General features: G+C 30.6%; 3 protein-coding genes across 3 annotated transcripts; 2 read left to right on the forward strand and 1 right to left on the reverse strand.

Moving 5' to 3' along the window:
- Positions 1-7,811: 7,811 nt before the first annotated feature.
- On the reverse strand, positions 7,812-8,591 carry LOC111032146. The gene has a single exon (XM_022312374.1). It carries the CDS (start codon positions 8,589-8,591, stop codon positions 7,812-7,814), a length of 780 nt encoding a protein of 259 aa, XP_022168066.1.
- A 1,265-nt stretch (positions 8,592-9,856) lies between these two features.
- LOC111032149 lies at positions 9,857-10,866 on the forward strand. The gene has a single exon (XM_022312380.1). The coding sequence runs from the start codon at positions 10,107-10,109 to the stop codon at positions 10,863-10,865; it is 759 nt and encodes a 252-aa protein (XP_022168072.1). The 5' UTR covers positions 9,857-10,106; the 3' UTR covers position 10,866.
- A 7,167-nt stretch (positions 10,867-18,033) lies between these two features.
- LOC111032147 lies at positions 18,034-19,527 on the forward strand. Its single transcript, XM_022312375.1, has one exon. The coding sequence runs from the start codon at positions 18,433-18,435 to the stop codon at positions 19,525-19,527; it is 1,095 nt and encodes a 364-aa protein (XP_022168067.1). The 5' UTR covers positions 18,034-18,432.
- Positions 19,528-19,698: the final 171 nt, after the last annotated feature.

Raw genomic sequence — 19,698 nt, forward strand, 5'->3', positions numbered from 1 at the left:
TGGATCCCACACATTAAAAATATCAAAACAAATTGGCAATTGCGCATCAAGTATTAAAATAATGAAAATGCTAGCTCATACCAGTTGGGGAGCCTCCTTTTCCACGTTAACAACTATCATTGATTATAAATACTACAAAAAAGCACGTTTCACAAAACTAGCGACTCCGCAGTGGCGCTTCCGGTGGCGAAATTTCGGTGTTCCGCGGTTTCTCAAACTTGCACACAATACGCAGCAATTTGAAATACTTCACGGTTTTTAAAAAATATGAATAAAAACAATTATTTTATTTATTGTATAATATATTTTACTATAAATTATATTATTTATTATAATATACTAAAATATACATTTTTTTTTGATATTTTAACATTAATATTTACAATAATATTATAACACATTTTAATATTTACAATAATTATAACACATTATAATATTTATTTTTACATTTGATCTGATTCATCGTTGTCATCCTCGCTTTCGCTGCTGTCTTCCGGGTTAATTGTCAAAACTATTGGCTCTAAAATCTGGTCCCTGAATCCTTCTTTAATATAGTCTTCATTTTGAAGACGTTCGCAATGATCAACACAACGTTTCCAATTGTCTACGGTAACGTTGTCTATGGCAATATTTGCCAAATTTTCAACGTCTGCGATTTTAAAAGTGTTGTTTTTATTTGCAATTTCACCTTTAACTTAGGCCCATATCAACTCTATCGGGTTATATTGACAATGATATGGGGGTAGACGGTAGACGTATGACTTCATGCCCCATATGCAAAGCAATTTCATCAAGTTCATATCTTTTGTCTTTCGGTTTTAAATATTTTACCCGTTCTCGCAGCTCGCTGAGTGTTTCAAATGAATCGAATTCCACACCATTTTCTGTAAGCCACTTTTGAAAAGTAGCTTTATTGTCATTTGATTTTGGATAATTTTGAACTTGAACAGAATGGTAAGGGCAGTTGTCCATTACAATGACACAAGGTTCTTCCAAGTTTTGCATCATTTCGATGAACCATTTTTTAAAAATTGTAGAGTTCATTTGAGTATGATAATCAATATTTGCCCCTGATTTACATCTGAATATTAATTTTGCTCCTTGTACAAAACCAAATGCACTCGACCCAGCATGACAAATTATAATTCTACTGCCCTTTCCAGTTGGTACCTTTAATCTTTCTGTATTCTCCGAGTCTTGCCAAATTATTCCACGTGAATGATTTTGATTCACCCACGTTTCGTCTAGATATACGACCGGACGAGTATCATTATTTTGCTTTAAGTCGTGCATTTTCCTTAAAAACTTGACACGCATGGCAAAAATATCGTTTCGTTCCATAAGAAAACGACGGCCATCGTTACATTTTTTGTACTTAAAATGTAAGGATTTAAGAATGCGCCACATGGAAATTCTAGATCCCTTATAATTTTTCACTTTTTGCTGATAAACAGTTAAAACTTTTTGTGATGTGGGAAACTGACCTTGATCATAAAATTCGTGTACCGTTCTTCGAACAATGTCTGCGTCAAAATCATCAATATCAGTTGCAGGTTTGATACGTTTGTATGATTTTCGAGGTGATGTAAATGACGGACCAGCCACGGGTTCTGCAGTAGTAGATTTGGCCCCTTCAGAAGTTATCCGTTTCACTGTACCGACACTAACACCACAAGCTTCAGCAGTCATTTCCTGACTTTTTCGAAAAAATGTAGCTACAACGGGGTTATTTTTGTCATTTGCTAATTTTTTAAAAAAATTGTACACATTAAAAATTGTGTTTTTAGTCTGAGAATGTACGTCAGGACGAATGGACATTTTGTTCAAAATTTTTTTCGCGCACTTTCTCGAAAACGTTGATATGCAATGCAACCACAAACACAATAAAAACTCACTGATAAGTCGTACTAAAGCCGTAAAGTTATAAAGTTGTCGGTAGCAACAATCGTCTATGTAGATAACTCGAACGAAGTAAACATACCAACAAAATAATGTGGTTGTTATCGTTATCAACGTAATACGTTCACCAATCACCATGCGAGTGTGTGTTTATTATTATGGAGTAAAATGTTAAAAAATAAAATGTTTTGCAGTGGTAGGTAAAATTATTTAAAAAAATTCATATCAACAGGGCCAGCAGCTGTTCAATGGATGATTGCAGCGTCATTTTTAAATTACCGCGCTTTCTTAGACACACGTTTAGGAAACCCTTACGAAAATCTGCCACCGGAAGCGCCACTGCGGAGTCGCTAGTTTTGTGAAACGTACTGTATAGATAGCTCACTGCAGTACAAAATACGCTGCGCGCTGAATGGCGAGTAACGCTACGGGGAGCTCCGCTCGATATTTAGTTATGGCGTGTACCGCAATAATCGCTAGTATAGTTCATAGGAGTAGGGATTAGTCTTGAATTTTTCACTGTAGAGACAGACGTACATAATGACCTATCTTGGTTTCAATTCTCGGAGCGTCTACTAAGACATTAGACAATACTCGTATAATACTATAATGTAAACTTGGTACCTATCTTGTCGTTACACTGGCGCACTACCAACGATTACAAAATAATAAATATTAAATACCTATCCATAATAATATAATCCTAGATGGGTGGACTAATTTTTGGCCAAAATGTACCCTTTCCATTTCAGCTAGTAGTACAGTTTTCTTTACAATTTACAATTATAACAATAGAACTTAAAAATTTAATTAAATATGGTTGTATCCAGAAATGTGATTCTTTGATGAAAATCATTACCTACAACTGCTTGAAAAAATAATAAAATAAAATGATTTAACTTTTGATTATTAACATTGATACTAAATATTAGTATTATTATTACCAAAGTAATTGTAAAAGTAAAAATTAATGTTTGTTTATAGTCTTCACTTTTCAATGTAAGCTGTAAGTTAAACGGTGACACCCCCCCTCCGCCCCATTAAATAGGTTAAATATTTATTTTTAAATTAGTCCCTAATTATTAAAATATATTAATTAGTTATTGTATAGTCATATTTTAGGTTATAGTATGCATATTAGTATATTTGTTTGTTAAAACACATTAGTACATTACGCATTTACACATAATATTTACTATATTATAGTCATTGTCATCAATCATCATATATATTTTCTAAATTGAAATATTATTCCATAAATAAAAATATTATTATACCTGCAAAAGACTTCACGTTACACTCAATGCGAAGTATTTTCGGCTCTTTTAAATTATACCATTGATTATAAATAGTATCATTAAACTATTTACTATTTATAATCAGTGCTTGTACGCTTGTACAAAATATTGGAATTATATTATATTTATTCTGAGTACACATGCGGAAAACATGCGCATTACGGACGTACAAATTGAACGATACTCGTTGATCATTCAATTTTTTTTGAAGACTTAGTTGTTACATTTATTACTTAAGTATCTCGTAATAACTATAGAATTGTGTTTTGTTATGTTATTTTGAAATCATTTAAGCAGCGCGCACACCAGATACGTTACGTTACGTCACGTCGCGGCTTCCGTCAAACCGAAAGCTTTGCATAGTATTAATTCTTATGAACAAGCGCACACAGGTTACGACACGTTACGTTACGTCCCGTCTTCACGTGTGACGGATACGTAAGAAGACGCGTATATTGTTGTTTAGAGCAAAATTGACGTATGACGGTACTTGGCAACAGCCAACAATTACGTACTTAATGCTACAATATAATATTATAATTACAATATTATACTGTTTTTGAGTTTTTCTGTTGTCTGTGAAAAAAGTATTGTGATTTACCTCACATATTTTAAAAAAATATGGAAGACGAATTATTAATTGAGAGTATACGTAGATACACTTTTATTTATGATCCCACTGAGAAAGGTCACGCCGATTTGCGATTGCTGAGGAATGCATGGGAAGAAATAGCTAAAACACTTGGAACATCTGGTAAGTTTATTTTATTATCAGCTATGTTTGAAAATATTAAAATGATTATTAATTGTAGATCAAATTGTATATTGTTATAATGCTAGTATATACTTGTTTAAATATAGGTAATAGGTATATAAAATATAAATGTATACGATAGTAGATAGTACACAGGGTAACGGCACCAGTCATTGGCACTCACCCAGTCTTTGACAATCAATCATAGAAATGATATTTGATAAGAACCATTTAATTATAATGTCATTGTTGGTTATCAATTTAATAGTTAAAATCATGGACTTTAAAATAGTGTAAGAATTCCGTTGCTAACTTCAAAACAAAAATAATCAAAATAATTTTTTTTTTGATAACGTCATAATCTTATATTTCTTATCAAAAATAATAACAAACCCTAAAGCCTATTTTTTTTTTTTGCGCTACGAATATTCAAGGTAAGTTAATGCAATTATTATAAAAATATTCATTAAAGCGTACTTTAATTAATTATATATATTGTGCAGTAATATGAACATAATTTAATGTGTAATATTAAATTGCCAATAACTAGATTTCTAAAACATAAAGTACCAGTGTTTGACATATTTTGCCAAACACTAGGTTCATTTAAAATCCCAGTGTTTGGCATATAGGTATATTTATTTATTTATTTTATTATTCTTGTTTTCAGCAGTGTATGAATAATTAGGTGGGTATTTGTAGTTATGGCTTCCAAACCTAAATTTAAGTACAACACTAATAGCATGGAAAATGCTATTAAGGCTGTTAGAGAAAAGAACATGAATGTTTACCGAGCAAGCTTAGAATTTAATGTTCCTAGGTCTAGTTTGCAGAATTTATTAGATGGTAAAGCAGATATAAATGTAAGGAAATTTGGACCAAAACCAGTTCTCGATCAGTACGAAGAGTTACTGGTGAAATGGATAGAAGTGATGTCTGAAAAAGGGTTTCCCATTGTAAGTAGCGATTTACTGTCTTCGGTGGAAAAAATAGTAAAAGAAATGAAATTGGACACAAAATTTCCCAACGGAAAACCTGGCAAAAAATGGTTAAAGTTATTTATGAATAGGCATCCTTCAATTGCAAAACGTACTGTTGAGAAAGTTACAAAATCCAGAGCTTGTGTAACTAAACAGCAAATCTTGAATTGGTTTTCGAACATTGAGTCATTTTTAATAGACTCTAATTTAAGGGATATTCTTGAGGATCCTAGTAGAATATTCAATACCGATGAATCTGGCTTCATGATGTGTCCGAAAGGAGAAAAAGTGTTAAGTATACGTGGCCAAAAAAATGTATATGAAGTTGTAGGGAATAATGAAAAACAGCAAATCACTGTACTTGTGAATGTTTCTGCAGACGGCATTGTAGCACCAACAATGGTCGTTTTTGCAGGTAAAAGATTGCCAAAAGGAATTGCCCAGACTATGCCGGAGGATTGGGCCATGGCCAAGTCAGACAAAGGATGGATTACTGGTGAAACGTTTTTTGAATATGTTCTCAATGTCTTTTATCCCTGGTTAGTAGAAAAAAACATCAAACTTCCAGTTATTTTATTTCTGGATGGCCACGTATCTCATTTGACGTATCACTTAAGTGTATTTTGTGAAAGTAAAGGAATACATATAATTGCTTTTTACCCAAATGCTACACACATTCAACAGCCTCTCGACGTAGCTATGTTTGGGCCTTTAAAACAAGAATGGGCTAAAGAAGTCCACAAATGGCGTATGCAAACTCAAGAACCATTAAATAAAATGCAATTTTCTCCTATGTTAAATACTGTGATTAAGACCAGGCTAACTGAAGCAACAATCAAAAGTGGATTTGCCACATGTGGTCTATATCCATGGAATCCCCAAGCTATCGATTATAGTAAGTGTTTAACTACTAGTTGTGATCCTGAACCTAGCAATCCTGATCCAGACAATATACCACTACCAACATCAGTAGAACTTAATAATAACCAATTAGGACACAATTATTTAGAAATAATAATCAATAAACAAACATTGCAACAATTTAAAGAAGAATTAAATAATGATGTATGGACGGGACCAACTGAAGCTAAAGATCTCTTTGAAGTCTGGAGAACAAGTTATTTGTTATCATCAGGAACAACAGTTGAAGAAGATCAATGTGTTATGATTGACAATTTAACACCAGAAACTTTTGATTACATACCAACTTTGAACAAACAAATATTAGAGCCAAATGTAGAGACAATAGTTGAAAGTGTAGATTTATCTAATATTCCTAGTTGTAGCACTGCATTTCCTAAGGACCCTACATCTGAAGAAAAAAGAAGAAATAAGTTGGCTGAAAAAATATCTCCTCATACAGGTGGAAAGGGAGTTCCATCACCTTTTAAAAAGAACCTCTTATGGCCAAAAACACCAGAAAAAAGAAATAAAGTAAACCGCAGGTTGCGCATGCCGTCGGTTGTTACGTCGAAAAAATTCCAAGAATTTGAAGAAAAAAAACTAAAAGAGAAACAAATCCAAGAACAATTGAAGGCAGAAAGAAAAAGGAAAAGGGAAGACAAGAAAAATGATTGTAAGGCAAAAAGAGTGACAAAAAAAAGAGGAATAGCAGAAGATGAAGATGAGGATTGGCAGTGTGCTGTGTGTTTGTGTCGATATAACTCTGAAGTTATAAGAGGTATAGTAAGACAATGGGTGGAGTGTGATGGTTGCAAAAAACAATTTCATGTAGAGTGCATACCAAAAGAACATAGGAAGGATTTCGATTTAGATGTTGATGACGAAGAAGAAATAGAGTTTGTATGTCATCTGTGTGTACCTAATGATGATGAATTATCTGGTATTGAGGATTTTGATGATTTTTCTGAAAATTCAGATGATGAGGCATAAGTTACTTAGGTATTACAAGTTATTATAAGTTAGGTAGGTACCTTTAACATTTTTATTTTTATTCCAATATGATTAAAACAGAAAGAAGACTGTAACAAATTAAAGAAAAGACTAATTACTTATTATTTTTAAGCTAGGTAGTGATAATTACTTAGATATACCTATTGTTAATTGTATATAATATTGTTTATTTTGTTTTAAGTAATGGAAAGAAGAGACTGATCCAAATTGAAGAAAATACTTATTATTTACCTAATTAAATATTTATTATAAAAAGGTTAACCAGAAATTTGTTTATTTTTTATCTCAAAGTACCTTTATCATTTTGTTATAACAAATATAAAGTTAATGTTTTTTTATCCACATGTCTTATTTATTTATACAAACCTAAATACCTATGTTAAATAGTACAAAAAAAAAAGTATATTTAGGTATTTATGAATAGGTAATAATAATGAAATTAAAATGTTTTAATTTAATGTTAAAGACTGGATTATTGTTAAGCCAAAAACTGGGTTGTGCCAAAGACTAGGTTTCAACTATACCAAAGACTGGACTTTTTGTGCCATACACTAGGTAAAAACCAAAAATATGAACTTTTAAAATTAAATGGGTATTTTTAAATAAATATTTACATAGTTATAATCATTTGAAAGAGTACAGAATTCTTCATAATTAGGTTAATGAAATAATATTGTAGCATGATTTTAAAAAAGTGAATTAATATTTAGAGTTGGTAATAAAAAAATAATCGCTATATTGCCAAAGACTGGTGCCGTTACCAAATATAGGTAATAGGTATATAAAATATAAATGTATACGATAGTAGATAGTACACATGCATTATTAGGTATACTCTTGTTAGAGTTAGTTTATTGATATTGTTATATTATTTATTATATATTATATTATTATTGTTATATTATCTGTAATTATAATAAAAAAAGTCAAAATATTTTTAGAGCTATACTATATACCTATACAGGGTTAGGTACAGGCCTTTTCCCACTGCCATGGAACTGAACCATAATCCGAGACAAAAAACTGTTTGAAATTTTCTCTAATATTGTAGGCTTCTCGTGGATTGTTTCCTCCAACACCAGTAAAATTATTCAATCCTCTTGTAGGTGTTGTATCTTCCAATTCACCTGGCTGCCAGTGACAGTTATCGTTGCGTAAAAAATTATGTAAAACTGTCGTCGCCATTACAACTATGTCCATATGCTCTGGTTTAAAGTTGAATTTCCTGTTGTAGATTTGAAACTTTTTCGACAGTATACCGAATGCGTTTTCGACAACTCTTCTAGCTCGACAATGGCGATAGTTGTAAACCTTATTGTCTCGATTATTTTCTAGACTTTTCCCTGGAAACGGTCTCATTGTATTAGGAGTTAATGGAAAAGCTTCATCGCAGATAATCACATGGGGGACGATTACATCCGAGTGTGGTAATGGTTTTGGTGGAGGAATATTTAAACTACCATTAGCAAGGGCTTGTCCTAAGGATGATGATTTAAAAACTCCACCATCACTATTCCTCCCGTAAGCACCAATGTCTACAGATATAAATTTGTAATCTGCGTCAACAAGAGCTAACAAGACGATACTGAACTCTTTTTTGTAGTTAAAGTACATGGACCCTGTTTTTGGCGGTTTTTCAAAAACGCAGTGCTTTCCATCCAATGCACCTATGCAATTTGGATAGTTCCAGATTTGCCAAAACTTTTCTTCTACTCGTTTCCATTGTTCCTCAGTTGGTTGGGGCATATAGATCGGCTGCAAAACTTCCCATAGGGCTCTACATGTGTCATAAATTATTTTGCGAACTGTGGACTCACCAATCCTATTAGTAAATGAAATAGTCGCAATAGAGTCTCCATAGCCCAAAAATCTGCAAAATTTAAGTCAAAATAATTTGAAAGTTATACCTTGTGTATCATTTTACAATGATGTTTTTATATTTTATTAAAAAAAATCAATACAATATTTTAATAAGTATTTAGTAGGTAATTAATTTATTAAATTTTTAACTACAAAAAAATTTTTAACTTAAAATTAAAATTTAATAAATATTGTATATAATGTTTTTGAATAATTATTGTAATCCAAACTTATGGAAAATCGTATTAAATTTTCAGCTCTTATAGCTACGTATACAAATTTTTTTATAAATTGCCTATGTATTTTTAATATTTTCAAACTGCTATTTTATTAACTTATGGGGAACCTTTTATTAAATTTTCAAGTTTTTTGACCCAACAAATAACATTTTATTGGAATTTATAGAATGAAAAACTAAAAAAACGGAAAATTTCAAACGTCTTTAAATAACTTAAAAATTGTTGAAATATTTTGAAAATTTTATGAAATAAATATTTGGTGTAAATTTCAAGTTTCTACAATTATTCGTTTTTATTTAAGAACAAAATAAGAATATCCGTACAACAGAAATTAAGCGAATATCTAATATTGTAATTCAAATGCTCATAAAAATTTAATTTGACTTTCCGGTAGACATTTTTTATTTGATAAAAGTAGACAAACTCATGAAGAATCTTGTATAGAATTTTCAAACCTTAGATTTAAAAAGAAAAATTTTTATGAATTTCTAACTCAAAATAAATTGCAAATTTTCGTGATTTTTACGTATTTTGTCAAAATTCGAACTTTCAATGCTTATTAAAAAAAACTGTGACCATGTATTTTTAATATTTTTTAACTACTTTTGCGACAATATATTAGAAGTCTAGACACAGTCTTCACAGACACAAAAAAAAAAACACACATCATTGTAAAATCATTGAAAGTTCGAATTTTGACAAAATATGTAAAAAATCACAAAATGTTGCAATTTTTTTGAGTTACAGGAACTTTGTATTATATTTTCAAGTATTTTGACTTAGTTTGATATTTATAATAAAAAAAATTACATAAACGAATATTTCAAATGTCTATAAAAAGCCTTAAAATAAGTAAAATATTTTGAAAATTAAATTTTGTAATAAAAAAAACAATCTAAATAACTGGTGAAATTTTAAGTATCTTTGTGAAGTATATCTCATAAATATTATTCGCTATATTAACAATTGATGTTGGAATAATGTCAATATTAATTTAATATTAATTTGTGACTTTTTAGTCTCGGAATGCAAAAAAAGATGGACCAGTCTTCGTGACCAGTATCGGCGAAATGTTGTTAAAAAAAAAACAGTAAGTGGCCAGAGTGCAGTGACTCGTGTTAAATGGAGGTTTGAAGATACATTGTCGTTTTTATCACCACATATGAAAGAAAGGACTCAAAAGTCAAACTTGGATACTGGAAATTTATCTGATTCTCATGATAACAGTATAAATATAACACATGATGATGAAACCAATCAATTTTTAGAAGGTTCTGATCAGTCGCCACTTCCAAGCAATTCTTCATATCAGGTCCCATCGCCACTCCCAAGTACTTCATCATATGCAAACCCATCGCCTGCTTCTACTATATACTCATCTCTTGGCAGCAATTCACACAATAAAAAAAATAATAAAACTTCTCAACAACCAACGACAGCTCAAGTTCTTCAAAACTATATAGATTCAAAAAAAGCCAAGTTAGAATCGACTAGTGACCACATTGGAGCATTTTTTACCGCTATGAAAGCAACTACTAGAAGACTGCCACCAGTTCTTCAAATTGAAGCAAAAGCTAAAATTAGTGCATTACTCTCGGATTTGGAGATGAAAGCTTACTATCTTTCTAATGAACACAATGTTTCTATTGCTTCACCACATCAAAGTACCAGCTTATCCAACTCCTTCAATGATACAGCAAATATGACACTAACTGCACATAATATTGCCTCACCACTTCAAAGTACTTCTTTTAATAACCAAACAAACAATATGACGCTGCAAACTGTGTCTCCTAGCAAACCAATGGATTTTTACACTAACCAAAACCGTATAATTGCTCATTGTACAACAGACACATCAACTTCTAAAGATCAAATTGAAATCTTTGGAATCGATAACAATTTATATACTTTTCAATAATATTTTTGCATTTGTTTAAACATTTTTTTTAAAATTTGTAATATTTTTTTAATATTGAAAAGAGTTCATAAACAGTAATAAACCATTTCTTTTTAAATTATGATTGTATTTTAAATATTATGTTTACTTACTTTAGGGTGATTGCCAATCTTTCATCCGGTGGGATACAGCGCCTGAAATTTGTGTCTTGCTTTTGTAGTTGTGGCAGCATGTTAAGTAATTCAAAAAATTTGTTCGAACTCATTCTAAAATATTTAAAAAAATTTGACTCATCTTGAAGGAGATTTGGAAATAACGTATGAAATTCTCCATGCTCATCTCTTTTTGTGTTGATGTTATGAACCCATAACCGTTTTTTTTTTCGCCTTCTCTTCCTCCTCTGCATTACTTGCCATTAAAAATAGTTCCTCGTCGGATGAAAAGTCCATGGTAAAATTGCAATGTAGGTGTAATAACAAATTTAATTTAAAAAAATAATAATAATGAAAGAAAACCACAACCAAATACACTATACTATATCAAAAATGTAAAATACAGATTGACGACGACTGTCTGACGATTATCGGGACGTAATCTAAACGTATCTACTATCTAGTGTGCGTGGCGCTAACGTTCCGACACATCACGTCTCCGACCGTCTCCAAACCGTAACGTGACGGAACGTAACGAAACGTATCTGGTGTGCGCGCTCCTTTATACGTCATTTCTACTGTGTTGTTATCAAATAATTACAATGTCTAGTGACAAATGTGCATATTTTAACTGCACAAATACACGTAGAAATACATCAAATATAATATTTCATCCTTTTCCATCAAACGAAGAAAGGTCCAAAATATGGATAGTTAATTCTGGTAAGTAGCCAAGTAGGTAATTAACATTCGTAATTTATCTATAATATAGGTAATAAAATCTGCAATAATATAGAAAAACATTTTTTAATTTAGGAAATATTAAACTAGAATCTCTAAGTCCTAAAAAGTTAAAAAAAAAGTTTGTATGTTCATCTCATTTCGAAAAAAACGCCTATCCTAATCCCACAGACCCAAAATCACGACTAAACCGTAATGCAGTACCAAACAAATATATAAGTAAGAAAAAATCATATTTTTGTGTATTTTATTTTTGACACATGCAAATAATATAAATTAAAAAATGTTAGATGAGTTAATAGATGATAGGTAATGTTCCCGAAACAAATACGACTGTTGAAAAAGCACCCATAAATTGGACATGGCAGGTATCAAATCAAAATACTACCGAAGGTAGGTATACATATTATTATATACCTATTTTAAATATATTTATTTTACAATGTTGTGCAGTTGTAGAACAGAGCGATATTGATTTTACAATAATGCGTGTTTAATTGTTTTTACTATTAATTTTTATTTGTGTCTGTGTAGTGTGTACAGTGTACACGTTAAGTATAATCGAAATATTGTATCGATTTTCCACTTCAGTATCTTGTCCGATGGGAAAGTGAATTTATTTGGTGCGTTGGGTAGGTCAAAATTTTTAAAAGCGACGGGAAAAACAAAAATAAAATCAAGGAAAACTGGGAATTTTGAAACGAAACTGAGTTTTCGAAATCAACTATGGTTTTTGGTGTAACTGTAAAACAAATGACCATACATTTATGAAATTTTCACTGTTTATAATATTAGCATTAACAATAATCGATACAATTTTCAAAATATTTTCATTTGTTTTGACCTGTTTCAGTTTTCATTTTCACCTGTTTCATTTTTTTCGGTTTTTTTTCTATAGATGTCAATAAAATTATATATGTTGGGTAAAAAAGCTTGAAATTTAATATAAGACTTCTAATATACTGTAACAATGGCAGTTGAAAAATTTCACAATTTTTTTTTATAAACATTTAAAGTTTGGATTTTGATAAAAATTCATCAACATATCGAACATTCGCAAATTATTTTGTAGTTAAAGATTTATGAAATTTCCAGTCTATATAGCTAAGGTTAGAAAATTTAAAACAAGGTTTCCTGTAACTACCTAGTGAATAATATAAATAATAATATAATAAATAATACAATAATATATTTATTTAAATTTAACACTTTTATTTATTTTTAGGTGCATACACACAAGTTGATGAAACAATCATAACGACATCAAAAAAATCACGACATCAATTTACAGATGAAATGTTTGAAGGCCAGTATAATTTAAATTTATAGTTAATTTTTAGTTGGTACTAAAGAATGACAACAACACGAGTATGATAAAATCTATTTTACCATACTTATATTTTTAATTTTTAAAAATTTGTAAATTTTAGATTCAGAGTGAAGTGATGAATTTATTGATTTTACAGTGATGTGTGTTTTTTTAATTTTTTAATTTTTTAAATGTTTTTTGTTTGTCATCACCTTTTAGGATAGTAAAAATGCTTAGATTTTCTTCAATGGTATCTTTTCTGATAGGAAAGTAAATCTAGTTGATACTTTGTGGCCAGTAGTTAAGTAGTTTTCAAAAACGCCATAAAAAACAAAAGAAAAATTAAGGAAAAACGGGAATGTTTACACAAAATCAATTTTTGACAAAATCGTTTTTGGATTTCGGTGTATCTCCAAAACAAATTACTGTAGATACATGGCATTTTGACTGAATGTTTATATTAGCATTTTCTATATACCTTAACATTTAATAAATATTTTGACTTATTTTGAGCTGTTTACGGACATTTTCAGTTTCCATTTTGTTTTAGTTGTTTTTTCTATAAATATCAATAAAATTGTATTTGTTGGGTAAAAAAGCTTGAAAATTTAATAGAAGGCTACTTATATATTATATCAAATGTAGATGAAAAGAATTAAAAATCTGGTCACAATTTTTTTTTTATAAACATTTCTAGTTCAATACTTGACAAAATACGTAAAAATCACGAAATATGCAAATTATTTTGAGTTAGAAATTCATAAAATTTTTCCATTAAAATTTAAGATTTTAAAATTGAATACAAGATTCATTGTTAGGTCATCTAGCTTTATCAAAAAAAAAAAAATGTCTGTATGAAAGTCAAATTAAATTTTACAACATTTGGATATTCACCCGATTTCTCATGTAGCAATTTTCTTAATTTGTTTTAATTCAATGACGAAAAACCGTATTAGACACTTGAATTAATTTACACAACATATTATTTACTATATAATTTTCCAAATTTTAAATTGTTATAATTTTTTATAGTAATTTCTACACTTAATTTTCAAAATATTTTGACTTCTTTCGAGTGGTTTACGGACAATTCACAGTTATAATTTTTTAGTTTTTTTTTATCAATGTTAAATAAATTTTAGTTGTCGTCAAAATTAATATAAGGCTCCTGATATATTGTTACAATAGCAGTTGAAAAATATTAAAAATACATAGGCAAACTTTTTTTTTATAATCATGAATTTTAAAGTTAGAAATTAACAAAATCTCGAAAATTATCAATCATAGTAATTAAAAAAAGCAGGTAAGTGGGTGTCGCTCTGCTGTACAGTAGGTTACAAGCGGGTCAATGTATAATGGATTGTATTAAAGTTGAATTCTGAAAAAATATCAAAAACACAGTTATATTTTACAGACATTTTAAATTCTAAGTTGGACGAAATTATACATATTAAAACCAAGAATAACGATTTTAGTTATTTTGTTGTAATTTAAAAATATTCGTGGATATATGAAAATGTTAGAGTATTTTATTTATATATATTTTATACACACAATGACTTTTTCAAATGTAATTCTTTTTGGGAAAATGAAAAATTTAATATCATAAAATATTATGTCTATTGTCTACCTATTAATAGTAATATTATAGGCTGACATACCGTCTTCGCTCAGAATATTTTTTCGTATACAATAATATTATATCATTGAATTCAAATTTAGTTCCATCCATTTCAGTAACCTACTGTACAGCAAAGCGACATCCACTTGCCCACCTTTTTCAATTAAATGTTGTAAAAAAATTTAAAGCGTTTGGTTTAATTTTGGAAGAATTATTACAAAGTTTTCGGTAATATTTCTTGTATATATTTTTAATTTGTAAATCATTTTGTTTAAGGGTTGACACCTTCACCAAAAACGTTGAAAGTAATGACACCAAATCGTAAATATGAAGTTTCCGATTCTTGCTCAAATATTCGAGCACCTGGTTCACTAATTTTTGAAAACAGTCCATCGAGTTCAATAGCTACACCTACAACTAAATCTTGGGTCTCAGCACTAATCGATTTTCCCAGTCCTATGCCAAAAATGAGACAAATAAAAAGCCCAAAAAAAAGCGCACTTCAACAAGAGTTAATTAGGATTAGAAAACTTTTAAAAAGAAAACGTTCTATTATTTCGGCATTAAAACAGAAAAAAACAAACAAAAAGCAGAAATCTAATGTGAATGATTTATTTAAAACATTTAATTTTCCATCTAAAAACTCAAGAAGTTTAGTATCAATGCAATTGTTACACAAGAATCGTAAACCTTGGTCAGCTAATGAAAAAAAAGTTGCGCTATCATTATATTATAAGTCACCTTCGACTTATAAATACATGCGAAGGACTGGAATTGTATTGCCGGCTATAAGTACAGTGACACGTTGGCTACGGTCGATTAACTATTCCACTGGATTTTCGGCCAAATATTTAGAACAAATAAGGTTAAAAGTTTTAAATATGGATTATAATGAAAAGAAATGTGTTCTTTTATAAGATGAAGTTTCTATAATGAAAACTTTAGAATATAACAAGATTTTGGACGAAATAGAAGGGTTTGAGGATTTAGGTGATATGGGACGTACTGAAAAACTTGGTTCTCACGCGTTAGTAATTATGGTTCGTGGTCTTTACAAAAATTGGAAATTGCCTTTATCATAATTTTTTACTGGCAGTGGAGATAAAGGTGATACTTTAGTCGAAATTGTTAAAAATTGCGTCAAAAAAATTGTGGAAATTGATTTATTGCCCACTTGCATTGTATGTGACCAAGGGACACAAAATCGTCGGATGTTTTCGTTGCTAGGTGCATCTCAAAATAATCCTTCAACTGAAATATGTGGCAAAAAATTATTTCTTATTTACGATATGCCACATCTTATCAAGAGTTTAAGAAATAATCTACTATCTGGTGATTTTAAAATTGGCAATAAAGTTGTGTCTATAAATGATATTAAAAAAACGTATGAAATTGACAGCCAAAGTAAAACAGCAAGAGCTATGACCAAAATAACACCAACTCATCTATCTCCTAACCCTTTTAAAAAAATGTCCTGCAAGTTAGCAATCCAACTCTTGAGTAATTCTGTATCTGCAGCTATAAAAACATGTGTGGCTACTGGGCAACTAAAATCGAATACAGCACTACATACTTCAGAATTTATTAATGTCATAAATAATAAGTTTGATTCGGCAAACAGCAAAAATATATATGACCGAAATCCAAACAGAAGACCTTTAAGTCCTAAAAATTCAATAGTGTTCGACAACTTGAAAAAAGCACAAGCTTTATTTAAAGAAGCGGTAAAAGTATGCCATAAGAAAAAAACAATCAGTACGCCCCCTTGTTTTATTGGAATAATTTGGACGAAAACAGCTATTTTAGAACTATACGAACAAGAAAAAGTAGACATGCAAATCTATCAGCCAAATAAAGACAATTTTTTAATGACAAATCGACTAACACAAGATATATTAGAAAATCTATTTTCAGTGATACGACAAAAAAATGGCTACAACAGAAACCCCACAGCCCGCACGTTTCGCTGTTGTTTTGGGCATATATGTACATATAGTTTGATGAAATGTTTGACAACATGTTGTAATAATTGTGAATCGGATGACGATGAATTTATAACTGTTGAAGTATTGAAGGATGTTCCTGTAGAAAACTTAATTTTATCAGAAAACGGTGAATTGTCAAATGAAAATTATGTTCACGAAACAACCGATTCTGACAATAGTTTAAAGTCAAATGAAGGAATTTATGATGTTGACTTATCACTGGAGACGTGTTCAATAACTTATTTTTCTGGTTATTTAGCAAAAAAATGTTTTGATAAATTTAATTGTGCCAACTGTAATTTAATCAAACCAAATGAACACTTAGCTGACAAAAAAGAACTTTTAATTATACACAAGGTGTTCGATTATGTGCAACAATCACAAGGCTTAAAAGCTCCATCTGATGAGCTAACACAAATAGTGACAATATGTTTAAATATATTTAAAAATACATTTCCTAAAATTAAGAGCTCAAAGCAAATTTTAAAACAACTTTTGCATAAAGCCGAAAGACAAATAAATAATCATTTTTTGGTTTTACAAAATTCGTGTAAAGATCACTATGAATTTATTTTACAGCTGCTGTTTAGGACACGCATTTATAAGGAATGTAAGTGGATTAATGCAAACCTTGGAAAGCGAAGTTATCAAAATGCAGCCAAATTGCGAATATTTGAAAATAAATAAATAAATAGGTAAATTATAATTTTGTAATTAATGTTTTGTTATGTATGCAGTGTACAAAATAAGTAATTTATTATAATATTGTTACATAAACAAATTTGAAATAATAGGTAAATAAAGTTGAAGATAAACTCAATTGTTTTGTTAATTTACAATTCTCCTTGTATTTTTATTATGAAAAAAATATAATATTTTTGCTTGAATTTTATTAGAAGTTAAATTTTAATAAAACAATAAATTGTAAAATAGGCTTAGTCACTGGTCACAGGCGTAAGTACGGTGTCACAGTGGTAATATAAGTCAATAACAGTAAAAAAAATTATTTATTTTGCAGGGGGGTAATGATGTATTTATTATTTCCAGTGTACAAATTGCATTAGTCGTAAAATAAAAAAACATTTGAATGAGTCTAATTAGTTTTTTTATTTTTTAAACACTTGTTTTTTGAATATGTTGATGAAAATATTTTAGTCATGGTTTAAGAAATCCTTCTAGTTTATTCATTTTGTTATTACTTTTGTGTTATTAGTTTCGACGTATTTTAAAAGTATTTTAAATGTTCACAAGCGAGTAGGTAATCGAATTTCAGATAAAAGCTTTTTATGTGAGCAAATTTCGGGCGAAATTAGCTGGTCTGAACTCGTCGCTGAACGGTTTGTATTCTGATTCCTAGCCGCCAGCGGCGACGACGTCTGTAAATGAAATCGCTGAACTACTAGCTACTGCGGTCTGCGACGCCGCCGCCGACGATGTTTGACGACGACGCACGACAACAGTTGTCCGCGGCGACGATTACGGCGATTAGAAATAATTATTTTATTTTATTATAGGCCGAATTCCTTAGCGCTCTCTATTGGGAGTAATTACGGCGCAACGTATTATGTGCTGCAGTGAGCTATCTATAGTATTTATAATCAATGCAACTATACATAAATCACTAATTTTATCCAAACTTGAATACAATTCGTTCCTGTTTATAAACGGTAAGAAAAATGCGTTATAAATATTAGACACAATCCATAACGCAGCAGCAAGACTGGCAACTGGGGCCTTTCGGTCCAGTCCCATTACAAGCCTACTTAACATATCCAATGTGATGCCCCTGCATATTAAACGCCAGGAAAACGTCATGATGCTTGCCATAAAACTTGCTAGAAACAATATGGTATCATCTGTACATTCATGCCCTTCCATACAAGCAATTGTTAACGAAAATAATCTGAACCTCAAAGACATTATTATCTCCCAAATGCCCTGCTTTCCTCCATGGACCTCGATCTCTAATATGATAGATACAAGTATTACCAGTCTGCCTAAAAACACAACCAGCTTACACATTTATATTCAAGAATTCAAAAACATTTTAGATCAGTACTCCAATTTCATAAAAATTTACACTGACGCATCCAAAACTGAAAGCACCGTGGGAATCACTATCATATATAATGACGTAGAAGAAATAACATATAAACTTTCAGTAGAATGCTCCATATACACCGCTGAAGCAATTGCTATTCTTAAAGCCCTAGAATATTCACTTGATAAACAAAACAATAACTTTGTCATCCTAAGCGACTCCCTAAGCTCTATAATAAGTATTGCCAGCACTCACAAACCTAATGACATATCAAAGAAGATTCAGCTCGCTATCTCTGCCCACCAAGCCAAAGGAAATGTAGTAAAACTAATGTGGATTCCAGGACACTCATCAATAGAAGGCAACAAAAAAGCTGACACGCTCGCTAAAAAAACAGCAGTAAATACCCCCAACAGCATTATCGCAAACATCTCTGCCCATGATGCCAAACGCACAATAAAACTCATATCAGCAAAATCCTGGCAAAACCTCTGGTCCACACAAAGAACAAAACTCAATGAGATAAAGCAATCAACCCTACATTGGCTAAACAACCACTCAAATCATAAAATAGAAACCAGTATCAATAGACTCCGAATAGGTCACACCAAACTCACCCATGGGTACCTGATGTCTCGTGAGGCACCCCCTATATGCCCATCCTGTGGTGTAAATCTATCGATCAAACACATCATGACCGAGTGCAACACCTACCGTGATGCAAGGGAACACAATCATCTTCTGGAAGACATATTTGAAAGCCTCGGACCTAACCTACCAGTCTCCAATATAATAGCCTTCCTTCAACAGTCCGGTTTGCTCAAACTTTTTTAATAACCATACACATTAAATAATCATTTTTTATTCTTTTGTCTTTTTTTTTTTTGTTTTCTAACACATAACATTGTATCATAATTCAAAAGATCATTATTTATATTATTATATTCGTCTAGCTATACGCGCTGCAGCCAGGGGCGTATACAAGGGGTGGATGTGGGGGTCAGA

The sequence above is a fragment of the Myzus persicae genome, unplaced genomic scaffold (assembly GCF_001856785.1).
Source record: "Myzus persicae strain clone G006 unplaced genomic scaffold, MPER_G0061.0, whole genome shotgun sequence".
NCBI lineage: Eukaryota > Metazoa > Arthropoda > Insecta > Hemiptera > Aphididae > Myzus > Myzus persicae.